Here is a 16437-nt window from a genome sequence, read left to right as displayed (position 1 = left end):
TTAAAAATTGAGTTCTTTAACTAATTGACTGGGGAAACTCTTACAACAAGCTTTCTAAAGTCTAGAGGTATGCTGGGAAAGCCATTAATAACAAAATCTAGGAAGCTGGGGCAAGGTGCAAACAGATTCAGCATTATGAACAAGTGCAATGTGAGTAAAAAAATTTTTTTTCCTCGCATACTTGTAGGTGTGTAATCTTGATTCCAAGTGCTTAGATAGATTTGGATTTGGATTTCTACAGTGTCATTGAATTGTAGATCTTAATATTAGCTTTGTTTTCAGAACAAGTTTGTTTGTAAGAAAATTCAGCATTGCTAGCTATCTAAGTTGACTGCAACTTTAATCTTAGAATAATGAATCACAGTGCAAATTGTGGATTTGATGAAATATCAATAGAATTGTTAATATGCAGTCTGATAATGTTGAAATTTTAGCCTTTTAGAATTTGATTTTGAAAATTTATAGTTTGAATAAAGATAATTTAATTCTAACTTCTCATTTCCAAGATAAGAAAATTGAAGCTGACATTAAGTGGCTTGCCCATGGTTAAGCTATTTTTCTTGAATCTTCCTCTCCAAAGGCCTTAAACATTTATAGTCAGTAGCTTAGTAGATATTTGCTAGATGTATGTCCTTATGGAATAGGTTCTGCAATTCTGTTCAAATGAACAGTGTATTATTTGTTCAAGATTAGACTGCTTACACAAAGGTCTGAGAGCATAGAATTTCATAAGTAAAAAGATTGGAAGGTCCTGCCATGATAGTCTTCAACAAGTGCTTGGCAGAACAAAGTAAGCCGCCTTCTTTCAACTTGCCCCTGAATCCAGGGAGCTGAGAACTTGGATTTGGTGCTTTTCCGTTTCCGGTTTATCATATCAGTGTCCAAGAGAAACTATATGTCTTTGATAGTCCTAAAATGTTGTTATGACTTTGATACATGTGCCATTCATTCATTCTCTGCCTTGAATGACTGGATCTCAGTTTTCACCTAGTTTAAATGGAGAGATGAGACTATATCTCTTGAGTTTCCTTCTAGCTCAAAATCTATAATAAATCTGTGAGTATTTACAGTCTTGTTCTGTCAAATGGACTTTATGTAGTTATATGTTCTCTTTGGTTGTTTGATTGAAGTAATAAGAGATACTAAGATTCTGAGCCATATATGCTTCTGAATAAACATGGTAGGCTTATTTGAGTCTAGTCCAAGTGATCAGTCTCATATCAGAGTAGCAATTCTGAATCTTCCATTGCCATATTTTATATTTTTTTAGGTAAAGAATGAATTTTGCTTTTGTGTGGCACCCAGAGACCAGTTTTTTTTAAATACTGTTTTATCCATCTGATAAAATCAGTTGTCACTAGGAGCCAAAAATGCATTACATGTCTTAATTGCCCAGCAAAAACTTTATATTATTCTAATATCATTCAAAAATGAATTAAATTCTGCTGTTTTAACTAAAATATATTTCTTCCAAGGGGATATCATATTACTTTTTATAGCACGTCACAATGTAAGTATTTTTGTAAACTTTATTAGCATATGGTTTTAGATACCTGATTCTACCTGTTAAAAACATTGATATGTTTGACCTCTGATTTGACAGCAGTTTTGTATGTTCAGGAATTTAAGATGCCCCAATGGCATCTAATGGCCTTCTAAGGTGTTCCTAGATTGGAAAGAGTAAGGGGAAAACTTGCCTTCTGACAATAATTAAACATTTTAAAGTGTCCTAAATTGCAGTTTTCTAAATTGGGGGGGGGAGGGGTGTTCATGTATTTAAAAATTACATGAAAGAGACAAAACTAAGTATATCTTTTTACTTTATCAGTTACATATTAGTCTACCTTTCCATCCTTCAGTAACCATATTTGGAAATGTCTCCAACTTATAATTTTTTATCCCTTTAATTGAATTGTGTTTGAGTTCTACTTTTCCAAGTTATGAATAGGGAAGAGAATGCCTTTAACTTTAATCCTAAGCTGCAATCCTGCTTTCTATATTATTTTCTCTATTTTTTTGTAAATGGACTGCATTTATAATTTCTAAACTGAGCACATTATGTTGTTACCTAGTTGATAAATATAGAATAAACATTTAGAATGTCTGGACCTATTCCCACAGATTGCCATTGAGTATATTTAATAAAAATAAACAGATGTGCATGTTTTTCATATTATTTTAGGGAAGTTAACTGCCTGAAACTGGTTAAAAGAACATTATACCTATAATTATTTATTCATAACTGAAGAATGATTTTTGAATAGAAAACCTTTGACCAGGTAGAACAGATTTAGAAGTTGGTTGTTACAAGTTTGGCATTTTCAAAGCTGCTTTTTTTTTCCTTAACCTATCTTGTGATGACTAGTCAAGATTCTTCTACATTATCCTAATTTAAATTAGACCTCCCCCTTCTTAGATAGTGATATGATTTTTAAATTTGTGTCCTAAATAAAAACGAATAGTACAAACTGTTTACTCAATTTCTAAAAGAAATTTTATCTGTTCATCTTGGTTAGTGTTGTTTGTACAAAAGAGATACTCTTTCACTGTGTTTGTTGTTATAATATGTTCTTTGTCTCTTATCTGTACACTTAAGCAACTAAATTCGACTCAACCTGAAGGAGATAACTTTATGGTAAATTTATCTTACATGCTCAACTTGCTGCATGTAAAATGGCTGAAGGTTTGTTGGCCCTACCATGTTCTCTACATCTTCAGTGAACTGTCTTCTCTTGCTATTCACATCTCTTTCCATTTTGAATTTCTAAAGTTAGACATTCAGAATTATATATTAATTGTAAAAACAAACTATAAAAATTTGTCATCAAAGTAACTTTTTTGTGCTTACAAACCAGTTGTTGATGTCAGAATCTATAATCACATACTAAAATAGACTTTTTCTTCTGCCTTTCCTTGATGTATGTAGGCCAGTGTTTTCATCAGAATTTGAGCTTTGCTTAGTATAAGAACATTCTCTCTCCCATCCTAGTATTGGGGGTATTGTTACTGCCTCTCAACGAGGAGGCACTCAGCCAGCAGCTGCCCATCTCCTGCCCAATCCCAGCTCCTCTCTTGTGGGTCTACAAAGGAGCCAGAAGTGAGTTGTTGAGAAGTTTGTTTTTTTTCTGCTATTTTCTTCACAGCTCATATTTCTGCTGTAGTATATATGCTGACTCAAATTTGGGGGAATTTTTTTTTTAAACTTTATAGTTAATTTGCTATAATTTTAGATTGTCTTTTGAGACACTGGAGACATAACTTTTTAAAGTTATTTAAAATTAGTTCAACTTAAGGCACTGAAATCTGAAAGCAGTCCAAGTTCCAATATTAGTAAACAAGTACTTACTGAGCAATTATGATTATTGGATATCAGTGACCTGTGCATGTGTTACTCCAGCTGGAATAGTAGAAAATCTTTAATGTAATTAGGACACTTTAGGCATGACAACTTTAAAAAAATTAATGCTTTGCCAAAAATAGGGAAACTGCACATAATACTCAGGTTTAATATAATTTTTAAAAAGTACATACTAAAAAAAAAAAAAAAAGTACATACTAAATATATACAAATTGTGATGATTTTTCACTGTTTCTACTACCACAGTTACTAAGGTCCTTCTTAAGAAAATTAGCATATTTTTCAAATAGCAAGAGAATACATTTACTCATTTTCATTGTCTTATTTAGTAGAAATGTGAATGTATGAAAATGTTTGTCATAATGCTAAAATTAGTGTGTAAGTTTTAGTATACATAGAATGTTAGAGCCAGAAGGAAAGTCAGAGCATCCAGCTAAAGATCGTAGGTTAAATAGAAGGAAAAACAAAAACAAACGTTTTCCAACTGTTGTTATGGAATTTGCTATAGATTACCTTATGTTTTCAACATTTAATATCCCAGCTTTTTTAACATGAATTATTATTATAACTTGGGTTTATTCTTCTAAAGTTAGTAGTGTCAATGTAAAGTATCCAATTATAGCCCCTGTTAATGTTAATCTCATCTAAGTATGAATCCATAATTTGAGCCAGAAGTCATGTTGGCAGTTATCTTAATCAACATACTAATAAATGAGTAAACTTAGACCTAAAAATAACTAAAAACTGGCCCAAAATGAAATTCTGGTTTTCATTAATGTCTGTATAGTAATTGGTTTCTATAATCTGTAGTTTCTATAATTGAGCTATTCAAGTGATTATTTTTATTTGAATACATTTATCACTGAAGAAGGCTTTTTATAAATTCAACTGAATAAGTTGTTAGAATGTTTTAATCTGCCAAAATTTCAATAACGGGAGTGGAGATAAAGATAGTTCTAATAGGATGCTAAAATAATGTTGTAATTTATCTGTGCAATGATATAGAAAATGTTGTAATCACAGTTTTCTTTCATGGTCTTCAATGATTTTCCTCTAATTTTTAATGCTGGCTAGATTTGGGCGGAGGAAGTAACAAAAGTAAGTAAGTCTTTAAACAAAAATTTGTGAAAAAAAAAATTTCTAAATCTAAAATTTGCTGACCAAATCTGAAAATTATAGAAAAGACACTTGGGGTGATATGCTATTTAATTTTGCTTATGCAACATTTAGTGGCACATTATTATTATTGATAAGGCAATTTTCCAAAAAGGCATTATAAGGGAAAATAGTAATTAGATTTTTATTCTTGCCATGTAGTAGAAAATATGGTATGCTTTTTTTTTTTTTTTTTTTTTTTTTTTTTAATTCAGGATCAGTTTTGGCTACCATATAAACTGTGTGGAGTATCTTGAACTACTACTCTATTTAAGAGCTATTGTTTCAAGTGTTGGCTTCTACGAACTCAAACTGGTCATATGACATTTAGGAATAATTGTAATTGGGTTTAATCTGTTTCACAAAGGAGCTGGCACTCATACTTGAGTGATAAAGATTATAGGAACCTGTTCATATAGTCTAGGGGTTCTTAACCTTTCATGTGTCATGGGCCCCATTGTGTTGTCACAATCTATAATTATAACCCCAAAGTCTATGGATCTCCTCTTAGAATGTTTTTAAAATATATGGAATTACAAATGAAACCAATTAGATTTAAATATAGTTATAAATATTTTTAAAAGTTCACTGATCTCAGTGTAATCCCTAATCTAGTCCAAGTTGTAAATGGGTCCCTGACCCAGTGATGGAATTAGTTGCCAATAATTTAAAGGACTTGGGTCTTTATCACGATAGCTCCCCAAAATTATAGAACAATCAGGTCTTTAAATACTTGTCTTTGGCTCAAACATCTTTTCTTAGTTCTTGTAGTTTATAGCAGGGGAAGGGCTTGTGGTAGTTATCTAAGCAAACCTCTCTTTTCCTTCAGTGGCTAGGGTTTTCTTTGGGCTTGAGTCTTTGTTTTGTTCTGTTTTGTTTTTTCACTAGCTGTCCTAAAGATACCCATTTCATAAACATATTGGCAACCTGTTTACATAAGCATCCTTTAGATCTTGCCAGAATATTGTAAGATGTAGTTAGGTGAAGGGTATTCAACATTAGCATGGTGTGTGAAAAAAATTACACAGGTGGATTTCCCAGAAGTCTGACCAGTAATTCCCAGATTGTGGAGAAGAGTTGTTTTCAAGCTGAAGATGCCCAATCCTATTGTAGGAATGAATGAACATGCATTTATTAAGTTAGTCTGTAAACATTGATTAGGCACCTACTATATGCCAGGCACAGTGTTAAACCCTGGGAAGAGAAAGGCAAAGACTGTCTCTGTGCTCAAGAAGCCTTCAGTCTGATGGGCAGGACCAGAGGTAAAAGGGGAGGAAGGAAGAGAGCTAAATAATAGCTCGAGAAGAGGAGTGGCCGGGACAGGGTATGAGACCTCAGGGGCCAGGCCTGACACTGGGAGACGGTGGCAAAGTTGAAATAGAAAGCAGGCTGTGAGCTAGCTGCTGAGGAATTAGCAGGAGAAGCCCTGAGCTGCCTGCCCAAGCTGGTGGAGTTAGCCCCTGGCATCTTTCTTGTCCTTGTACCTTCTTGGGTTATAGCTTAGAGCAGGTGTTAGAAAAGCATGCTGAAAAAACCTTTTTTTTTTCCTTCCCTCTTCAACCATACCTCAGTTGTATTGCATTTTGGGATGGTTCCTCTGTGCCTGAAGGTTAACTCTTGAAGTGTGCATCTAAAATATATGTCTTAAACAATACATAATAAAAAATTTAAACTTTTCTTATTTTCTTCAGAAAATGTCAGATCTATGTCTTAACAGAAATTCAATCCAATTCAAAGTCTTTTGTTTCCACCATATACTGAACTAAAATGATAAAGTACATCTTTTTTCCTACCAAGTTAAATATTAAATTAGACTGTTAGTAATCTTTGGCGTCCTTTGAAATTCAGCAGTATTCTTTTACTTAAATATCTATAATCACTTCAGTAATAATGACAATTGTCATTTCTGTGGTTCTATATGCTGAAGTACTTTATATAGATTTTATTTTTACAAACACGTGTGAGGAAAGCATTATAATTACTATCATTTTTTTTTTTTTAACAAATGAAGAAACTGGAACTCTGAGCAAGTGTCTTTATATTTGAACCAAGGTATTTCTGCCTTGCAAGGCCTGTGCTCTCTGCATGTGAATTAATCTAAATATGGAAAATTTCTACCTTGTGAAGGTCTGATTTTATCATCACAGCCTGGTTGGATCATGTCATGTTTTTACAAACACTGAAGGCCTAAGTGTGACTGGCCTCTAAGACATCTTAACTGAAATATTTATAAAAGCCATTAGGCACATAGTAGGCATTATATACATATGATTATTTCCTTCCTCCTCTTGTGAGGTTAATCCTTCTGGGTTTGCTAGAGTATCATTATCAGACTTTTACTGTAACATCAATTTACTTCTATTTTTTTCCCCAAAGCCTTGACAGTTGCCTACTCAGCTATAAATGCATGTGATGAAAGATGTAACCTTGAATTTATTGATTTTCCTTAATATCTTTGTTAGGTAGAACATTTATTCCTTTTCTTTTTTCCATTTACTTTTCTTGATCTAATTGGTATTATTAGCACTAACTGAAATAAACTTGAGCCTACTGCTAAAGCACAGTGTGTTGTGGTTGAGGCCAAATAATTTTTATGACTTCATTGCATGATTTGTTGAGCAACATATTGCCAAGGGGCCTAACCCAGTGGTGAACCTACTTTTTCCTACTTAGGTCAATGAAATGGAAATTGATCGTCCAATTAGATTATCAGCACCTTTGTTGTTTCCCTTTACCTGATTTCTTACCTATTCATAACATTCAAATGCCTCAACTTAGAGAGTGAACAGTTGAAAAACAGAATTTGCCCAATTAGTCTTTTTGTTAAGGTTTTAGATGAAGCTGTTCGCCTTGCTGTATGGGACTTAGAACAACTTAACTGTGGCAAGTGGAAGAGATACTTATATTCTGGTTTCTGTTTCTATTGAAACATCCTCCACTGAGGAGGATAAACTAGTCAGTTTAGATGAGCTAAGCAATTATTCCTTGGGGATTTGTGAACAAATCTGTTTAAACAATTTGAGGGAAAGGCATGAGGTGAAGTTAGTAATTGTTGGCAAAAAATTATTTCTGAATCACAAAATTCAGTGGACTTTTTTAGTTATTACTCCAGTTTGCAGTGAGTAGTTGAGGGTTGGCTGTGACTTTGAGAAATATTACATAACTTTGAAATGTCACAGAAAATCTGATGGTTTTTCTTTTTGTAAAAGATGCCTTGTGGAAGCTAAAGAAGGAAAAAACTCAGATCTTGCTTAATAGATTTTAGAGGAAAAAAGGTCAAAAATTTTTATAAAGGAGTTCTTTTACTAAGAAACCCTAAAATTATGCAGCCTCATTACTGTAACTGGTAAAACAGGATAGGATTTCAGAATTTTATCTCCAAGATTTGTTTGATTTAAAACTTTTTTTAAGTTTAAAGTAAAAACTAGAGAAACACTATGAAGATCATTAAAATATTGTTTTGAAAATTGCACTTTCAGAAACCTCAAATAATCCTTCCTTCCTTTTATTAAATGCCTGTTATGGGATAGGTACTAGAGATACAAAGACAAAAAGTAGAACATTTTCTACCTTTGGAGGGCTTGCATTTTACTATAGTGTAGGGTGGTACTTGAACTTAGTTTTAAGTGAAAGTAGAGATTTTAAGATATATGGATGAGGAAGACAGTACATGTAAAGACATGGAAGAAACCCCCTGCAAAGTTAGAGAGCAAGAATTGAAACACCAAGTTTGGGGAAGAGAAGCTAGGTCAATTGTCTGGAACATAGAGTCTATGAAGGAAGTGACAATAACCCTGGAGAAGTAAGGAACTTTAAATACTGTGAAGACCTTGTTAGCACCCTGGGTACTTTAGAACCAGCCGGAGTCGGGATAAGTAAAAATCTTTGATCTTTGTTCTTTACTCTTTGTCAGAGGGAAAGGAAAGAGATGGACACAGGAATCTCCTCTTTTTTTCTACTGCTGTAGTGACATTCCCTTATCCTACTCCACCCTCTAATCCCTCCTCCAAATCTCTATACACCAACAGGTAGAGCCAGCACAGAGTAGTGGGCAGGGCCATTCTTTCTCCAAGCATATGCTAATAGAGTATTATCCAATTGGTAATTAGCCTTATGTGTTAGGATCTCAGTGCATCAACTCAGTTTCCCCATTACAAAATACCAAATAATAGCAGGGCCCTAGATAGAGGCTTGATTTCCTTAGTCCTGTGTCTATAAACTATGTGAAGGATGGATTGGACCCATGAGGAAAGTATTTTAGTAGTCTAGGTGAGAAAGAAAAGTGAAGGCCTGAGCTAGGTGGCTATTGCAGTCTCGATTAAAAAAAAAAAAAAATAGAATTGACATGTCTTGGCATCTGGTAATATGTAGAAAGTGAGAGTGAAGGTGAACATAAATGCCTAGAAGAATGGTAGTCTCTTAACTGAAACGTATTAAGAATAGGGAAGATGGAGGAGGAGAGATGAGTTATGTCTTGTACATGGGACTTGAGATGCCTTTGGAAGATCAGGTGAAATGTTTGATCAGTATTTGGTGACTGAGAACTAGAAAAAAGAGGCCTGTACTTAAGAAAAGATCATCATCAGGTTTGGTATTTTAGATGTCACTGATAACTTGGAAGAGAGCTACTTTTTGGAAAATAAATTATGATTGTTTTGTTCAACAGTGCTTATATCGGATTTTTTTTTTCCCCATAAATTGGGGTAGGTGACAGATGTCAGAGGTTATCAATAGTAATGCCAGAAAAAGGGCCATTGTAACATTTTAAATGCACAGAAGAAAACAGAATAAGATTCAAAAGGAAGCAAAAACAATGAAGACAATTCCAAAGTAATTTTACTACTTGTGTAAAAAATCTTTTTCAAAGCAAATCTTATGTTATGGAGAAAGAAAATAGTTGCAGTATTAAAATAATTAGTCCTAAAAGTATTGTAATGTCTTGAGTTCTCCCTTTGTATTTTTTCTCCCGATATTTTGTGTGTATTTATCTATCCTTTGTATGGCAGTATTTCCCCTTCTTCAACGTCAGTGAATTCCCTTGTAAATAAGTATTAAGTTAAAATTAGCTAATTGTCAGATAAGCAGGTTTGTTTTTAAAAAAAAAAAAAAAAAAAGAACAAAAAAACCCCATAATTGAAGGATTAGGCTAAATGCTGAATTAATATATTTTTTCCTTTCAGTGAATTCTAAATATGTATATATATATATATATATTGTCTTAAGTCTGAACAGGAATTAAGAATAACTCAGAGTGAATTTGACCGACAAGCAGAGATAACTAGACTCCTCCTGGAAGGGATCAGCAGTACACATGTAAGTATTAAAAATCATTCATTTAGAATATCAAATGCTCAAGAAAAGAAAATGTTGTAGGCTGTATACTCCAAAGGGATGGAGATGGGAACAGGGGCATAAATTATATAGATTTTGTCAGGTTAAATATAGACAGTACATCTCTCTCCCCGATTTGCTTTGTCTAGTAGAGCTATGCAGATTTTCAAGTTAACTTGTCTTATTTTTTATGTGATCCTCTCAATACACACTCACTGTTATAGTATTATATTAATAAAATAAACTTTATATTATTACTCTTCGGTAATGCAGTGGTTTTCCTAAGTTAATTGTGGATTTTTACAATTCTTTGTTAGTGTAATGAAGTTATCTGTCATACTGAGCTGCTAATATTTAACCTTATCTTCTAGGCGCACCACCTTCGTTGCCTGAATGACTTTGTGGAAGCCCAGATGACTTACTATGCTCAGTGCTACCAGTACATGCTGGACCTGCAGAAACAACTTGGGAGGTAGGAGTGAATACCTTTTGTGAGCAGAGCTGTCAGTCCTTGAGGAGTGAGACTTGAACTGTGAACTGATCTTAGGAATGAAGATGAGAGATGTTAGGGTCTCTACAATATATAGTATTAGTTACTTTTTCAGAACCGTAATTTAGTTCTCACACTATTTTCTCTGTATAGGAGAGTAGTTGCTACTGTTTGCAAACATTTAGGCATATGAACAGCATGTAGATAAATGCTATTGAGGGAGTCTATTCTCTGTGCAGTGTCAAAAGGAACTTTGAAGGAGAAAAATAAAAGAAATGTAACTGGGGCATCATCATATCAGTATATTTAAGAACAAAAGATCAGTCCAGTTCATTCTAGTCACCTCGTTTTACATGAAGAAATTGAGATGCAAAGACAAAAATGGTTGGCCCAAACAGAGCAGGTAGGTGAAGAGTCAGTCAGAGTCTGAAGGATATCAGTGGACCATGGCCTTAGTGCTCATGGAGCTCCCAGCATCTTCTTTTGTAGGTGAGGGAACAGAGATCCAGAGACTGCAAGTGACAAGTTCAGCATCCAACAAGGTGGTGGCAAAGCCAGAAATTCAGAAAATCAGAATTAAGCCCAGCTCAAACTCCAAGTTCAGCTTGTCTGTGTTGCCACCCAACTTATGTTTCATAACAAGTTCTTTCTAGAATCCATTTGAAATATATAACTACCTTCTTCTACAGGTATTTTTGCTTCCATTTCAGACCTTCAAACATCCAAGTGATGTCAGAGCATCCTGGCTTCTAAGAGAATCATAACAGCTGCAGTTTATATCATACTTTGAATTTTGCAGGAAGTTTTTTTTACATATTCTTGTTTGGTACTCATAATACTTGGAAAAGTTAGTGCAACAGGTATTCTCCCTTTTTGCAGCTAAGATCTGGCTCAGAGAGATTAAGCTGCTGCCTAAAGTCACATCCTACTAAACTGCCTGGAAATTTGTCATCCTCTTGTCATTCCAAGTCTGCTTGCCATCTGCACATGTCTGCAGGGAGAGAGGCAGGGCAGGGCAAGGCAGAGGAACTTGGCAAGGAACCAGCCAGACTTACCAACCTTCCTCCCTCCATTGAATTCTGGGAAGACTGAGACTGATCCTGAGGAGGCACAGGACAGGAGTTTCTGGAGAGGGTTTGCTCTGTTCTTCTTGGGACAGGGGAGAGAAACCTGGCTGCATCAGTTTGGATCAAGTCACTAGAATAAACTGGTTTTTAAAAAACAGGATGAAAAATTAGAATTAAATTTAATGGATCTAACCTAGTTGAGAATCACTTTTTTATTCTCTATCGCCTATGCTCTGGTTGAGGAACCAAAAGGAAAGCTGGTAGCAAAATAGTAGTTTTAGGTACCTTGCTTGCTTTTCTTCCAAACTTGCATTTATTTTTATTCAAGTCTCTGTTTTAATAAAGCACTAAGAAGGGTATAAAGTTTACTGAGACATTTGAATTTAAAATATTATGTATTTACTTCTTGACAATAAATTGGATTTTAAAATATTATATCAGGATAGCTAGATGAAACAGTGGACAGAGCACCCACCAGCCCTAAAGTCAGGAGGAACCGAGTTCAAAGTCAGCCTTAGACACTTAACACTTCTAAGCCCTGTGACTGGGCAAGTCACTTAAACCCAACTGCCTCATTAAGAAAAAAAAAAGATTTTACAAAATTACATCAATAATCCAAATAAATACATTTAGTGTGAATCCTCATTGGCATTCTCATAATAATATAAGAAGTTACACTAATTTTAAAATAGGATATTTGGATATGATTAAAACAGGAAAAACTGCCCATTTTCTCTCTTCTTAATTTCCTGTAAGTCTACCCTGCCTTTTTAAAACTCCTGTTTTGCCAGGCAGAGAGGTAGCTAGGTTCTATGTGCCTGAGATAATTACACAGACCTGAGAGAAATAAGAGCTTTCCTTCCTTCCTTCCTTCTGATCGTTCAGGGTAAACATGGGGTTATCAGTGAAGAAATAACATCACAGTTTTGCCTTTTTGAAGGGTGGAACCTAAATTTGGTAGTTGTGTTTGTTTTGATCAGAACTGCCTAACACAGAAGCATTTGCTTTTTTGCTTTTTTTTTTTTTTTTTTTTTTAACTTCCCTTTTGAAACAAAGAGAGTTGTATTTTTGGAGCAGCCTTCCCTATCTCCACCCCCTTCTACTAAGTGAGCTTAGTTTCTTGGGTTGTAGACTGTCAGGAAATGGGGAACCAGACCTTTTGCTTTCATTGAAAACAGGACCCTCCTACCCCCTTCCCTCCTACAGTGAGGAAATTCTCTCTGCCATTGTTGAGCCAGGGCCTCATCTCAGTATAGCCTTAAGGAAGGCCTTAGAGCCCTGGCACCCTGAGTGGGCATTCACAGGCAAACATAAGTTTGAGGCTTCCCTCAAACCCAGATCCTCTGACTTCTGAGACCAGTTCTTTTGGTTCATTATATCACTGTTATCTCTTTCATCATAATTCGAAAAGATTAGGTTAGAGTGAACATAGGTGCAGATGCTGTGTAGTCATTTCAGTTGTGTCTGACTTCATGATCCCATTGAGGGTTACTGGCTTGGTTTGCCATTTCCTTTTACTTGTTTTACAGATGAGGAAACTGGGGCAAACAGGGTTATGTGACTTGCCCAGAGTCTTACAACTCCTATCCGTGCTTGGATTTAAACTCGGTTTCTCTTTAATATGAGTATAGGTCAAGTGGCTATGCTATAAGTTAAAAGTACTGATTTGTCTTCAGATTTTTTCATGAACCTAATATTCATTCAGCACACAGCTTTAATGACTTCAAAGATACTTCCTATTTTTTCTCTAAAAAGTAAGAGGCACAGATAAAGCTACAAAAAATGGAAATAAAAGTAATAGAGAAAACTGTCATTTAAACAACTATGTTAAGAATGTCATTAAATCAGGTACTTGTAAAAATTATTCTTGGGTAAATATAAATTCTATTGAACCTTTTTACAGAGGTTTATTCTCTTTAAAATGTTCTTGTGGTGTTTGGGAGAAAGCTAGGTGCAGAGCCCTAGGGCATTTCCCAGCGTAGTAGATGAGTCAGAATTTCTCTTTGCAGAAGTTTTGCTTGTCAAGTCATCAGACTTTTATTAAGCAAGTACCATGTTCTGGTTACTCTACTAAGTAATAGGTATATAAAGAGAGGCAAAAATAGTTCCTGCCCTTAAGAAGCTCACAATCTAATGGAAGAAACAACATATATCCAAGATACAATTGGGATAGATGAAAGGTCATCTCCAAGGAAAAGCTCAAGCAGCAAAGAGGTTTCCTAAAAGGTTTCTTCCAGAAGATAGAATTTTAGTTGGGACTTGAAGGAGCCAGGGACACCAACAGGCAGACCAGGGGGGAGAGGGCTTAATAGCTGTTGACCCTGGTCAAGTCACTTTAACTCATTTGCCTTAGTTTCTTCATTTGGAAAAGGAAATGTCAAATCACTCGAGCATCACTCCAAAAAAATCCCAAAATGAAGTCATGATGAATCCAACAAACCTAAAAAATGCCTAAATAATGGGGAGTGTTGTACAGTACCCAAAAAACAGTTTGATTGATATGAAAATTTTTAACTGATTAATACAGATTATACTGGTGCCTATGTCCATGATGATAATTTTTGTTTCTTGTATCTGAATTTCTAAAGAGAGAATTCTGGGAAGTTTTCACTATTATTTTAATAAATGTTCTGTTCTTTGCCTACCCTATCCTCCTCCTTTCCCCCCATTTACATTTTTAAGGTCAAATGTGAATTTCTACTTTTCTGGGAAATCTCTTCATACACAAGAAACATTTTGTAAGAAGTAGTATTTTGTTTCAAAGGTCTTTAAGAGCAAACTTTTGTAACACACTTTTAGTTATTTTTCCCTGAAGCTTTATGAACTTTTTTTTTCCGGTTTCATTATTCTGCAGATTGAGAAGTGAATAGGAGTTGGGTGAATAGGAATTGGGTAAAGAATATTTTGTCACTAACCACTTTTTCTCCCAAAATAGAAGTTGAGAAAGTGAATAGTGCCACCAAGCGGCGGCACTATGATGTTGAATATTTCACAACTGAAATTTGTTGAAATATTTATTGTCTGATTTCTCAAGAGAAAATTCTTACCTTCAGGTTTAACAACAATCCCACAGGTCTGATCATCTACTCTGAGGAAAAATTGAATCCCTTATTTTAACTAAAAAGTTCATCATTGTGAACTGAAACACTAACAGTTTTGTAACTAAATTGTATGTTAATTTTTTTAATAAAGTAAAAAATGGAGAAATGATTTCTTGACTATTTTGTTTTCAACAGTTTTCCATCTGCCTTCGTTTCTAACAATAATCAGTCTTCTGCAACTTCCATGTCAAATGCCTCCGTTTCCTCATCAACCGCAGTTACCACCTCTCTCTTGCCTTCAACAAGTAACACAGTTATTACTCCTACCGTCAGTGACTTGAAGGAATCCAGTGGAAGTAGGAAAGCCAGGGTCCTTTATGACTATGATGCTGCAAACAGTAGTGAATTATCACTTCTCGCAGACGAGGTAAGGGACTATGACTGGTATAAAGGCACATAGGTCACCAACTTAGGAACATGCCCTTTGGAACAAGCATGATACATTGCAGACTCCCAAAGTGACATCTAGAAAATCCATTTTTTCAAGCATGACTCTGGATTTTTAATGGTTTATATTATTGTCTTTCTTTTCTTGGCTTAAAATCTTGAATAATAGAATAAAATAATAAAAAAGGGATGATATGGTGCTTTTTCTGTGTTTGGAAAAATGGCCCTATGAGACATTGTATCTTTTGACAAGATTATAATATTGCTTAATCCCTTTAAAAAATGAGAGTTTGAGCCAGACCTTGAAAAAGTATTTCTTATTTTTTTGTAAATAACATGAATCACAAGGGCAGTTATGATCATTGTCACATTTTATTGATAAAATTAGTAACTACAATTTTTTTTTTTTTTTTTAGGTGATCACAGTTTACAGTATCGTAGGTATGGATTCAGACTGGCTGATGGGTGAAAGGGGAAATCAAAAGGGCAAAGTACCAATTACTTACTTAGAACTGCTCAACTAAGTGGGGGGCCTCTAGACAGACTACCAGTTATGACACAATATTTATATATGATTAACTATGTAAAGCAGGTTTAAGTGTCTTCCATGTTAATGTCTTAAGAGACTCAGAAACTACCAGCCATCAGAAATAGGCTTTTCTGCCAATAATGTTGCATGGTAAATTTTTCATTGCTTCAGATTTGGTGTTAAGAGCTTTTTACTTCGTGCCAAGGATGTTTTCTTACAGGATTTTCTGTTTCTACTGAAGTTTTCACTAACAAGCGGATTCTACTTTTGAGTAAACTAGATCGAAAGCAGGAGATCTGTTTTCTACTGAATTTTTCACTAATGGCAAGCTTCTTCCTTTATGTAAAATAAATTTATTGTGAATTGATATCTGCTTTGCTCTTTTTATTATTATTATTACATACAGGTAGCAAACACAAAATTGATTAAGCTTCCTGGCTAGAATGTTTTCATAGATATAACTTTTTGACCGAGAGTACAAAATTGAAAGTGTCCATAAAGATCAGAAATCCACATTTTTATTGTATTATCAGAGTAAGCCAATTCCCATCTGGAAAACATTTAAAGTTTCAATTGAAAATAGAAAAATGTATCTAAGAGCATATATAGTTATTTGGGGGATGCTAGTTTCTCCCAAGTTACCAAAAAAATTCAGTCTCTTCTGCAGCGTTATTACTCTTTCTTTGACAGATGAGAATCTATAACTATCAGCATAGACTTTTGATAATAACTTGATAGGAACAAACACTTCATATTTTGTTTATTTTTGTTTTTCACACCATCGTTTCCTTATTGTACACCAGTTGGCAGATTTATTTGAGACATCTTCTATTCAATTGAATATCACTTAGAGAACACTATAATGTAAGTAACGAGATTATTCTTTTATTGAACAAAAGTCTTGGTGGTGGTGTAAGGGCTTACGGCAGTTGACTCATTTTTTACACATGGCATGCTACACGGCTGGTGACATTGTGCGGAAAAAGATGTCATTTAGCCATCCCAGTCCTACCCCCTCT

The 16437-nt window shown here is 34.6% G+C and overlaps 1 protein-coding gene across 5 annotated transcripts in view; it reads left to right on the top strand.

Annotated features, from left to right (window-relative positions):
* Positions 1 to 15785, top strand: part of SH3GLB1 (SH3 domain containing GRB2 like, endophilin B1) — a 41620-nt gene extending 25835 nt beyond the window's left edge. Inside the window, exons 6-11 of one of the 5 annotated variants that reach the window (XM_031969384.1) lie at positions 2990 to 3097; positions 4433 to 4456; positions 9737 to 9826; positions 10216 to 10316; positions 14638 to 14869; positions 15306 to 15785. In XM_031969384.1, coding sequence (XP_031825244.1) covers positions 2990 to 3097; positions 4433 to 4456; positions 9737 to 9826; positions 10216 to 10316; positions 14638 to 14869; positions 15306 to 15413 — 663 coding nt within the window. In that variant the 3' untranslated portion in view covers positions 15414 to 15785. Of the gene's footprint in view, positions 1 to 2596; positions 2684 to 2989; positions 3098 to 4432; positions 4457 to 9736; positions 9827 to 10215; positions 10317 to 14637; positions 14870 to 15305 lie in introns of all 5 variants that reach the window. The other 4 variants (XM_031969388.1, XM_031969385.1, XM_031969386.1 and 1 more) reach the window with 4 other exon arrangements.
* Positions 15786 to 16437: the final 652 nt, after the last annotated feature.

This window comes from Sarcophilus harrisii, chromosome 4 (assembly GCF_902635505.1).
Source record: "Sarcophilus harrisii chromosome 4, mSarHar1.11, whole genome shotgun sequence".
In the NCBI taxonomy this organism is placed as follows: Eukaryota; Metazoa; Chordata; class Mammalia; order Dasyuromorphia; family Dasyuridae; genus Sarcophilus; species Sarcophilus harrisii.
The sequence above is the reverse complement of the archived record's forward strand: the minus strand, read 5'-3'. Positions and strand labels throughout refer to the sequence as shown.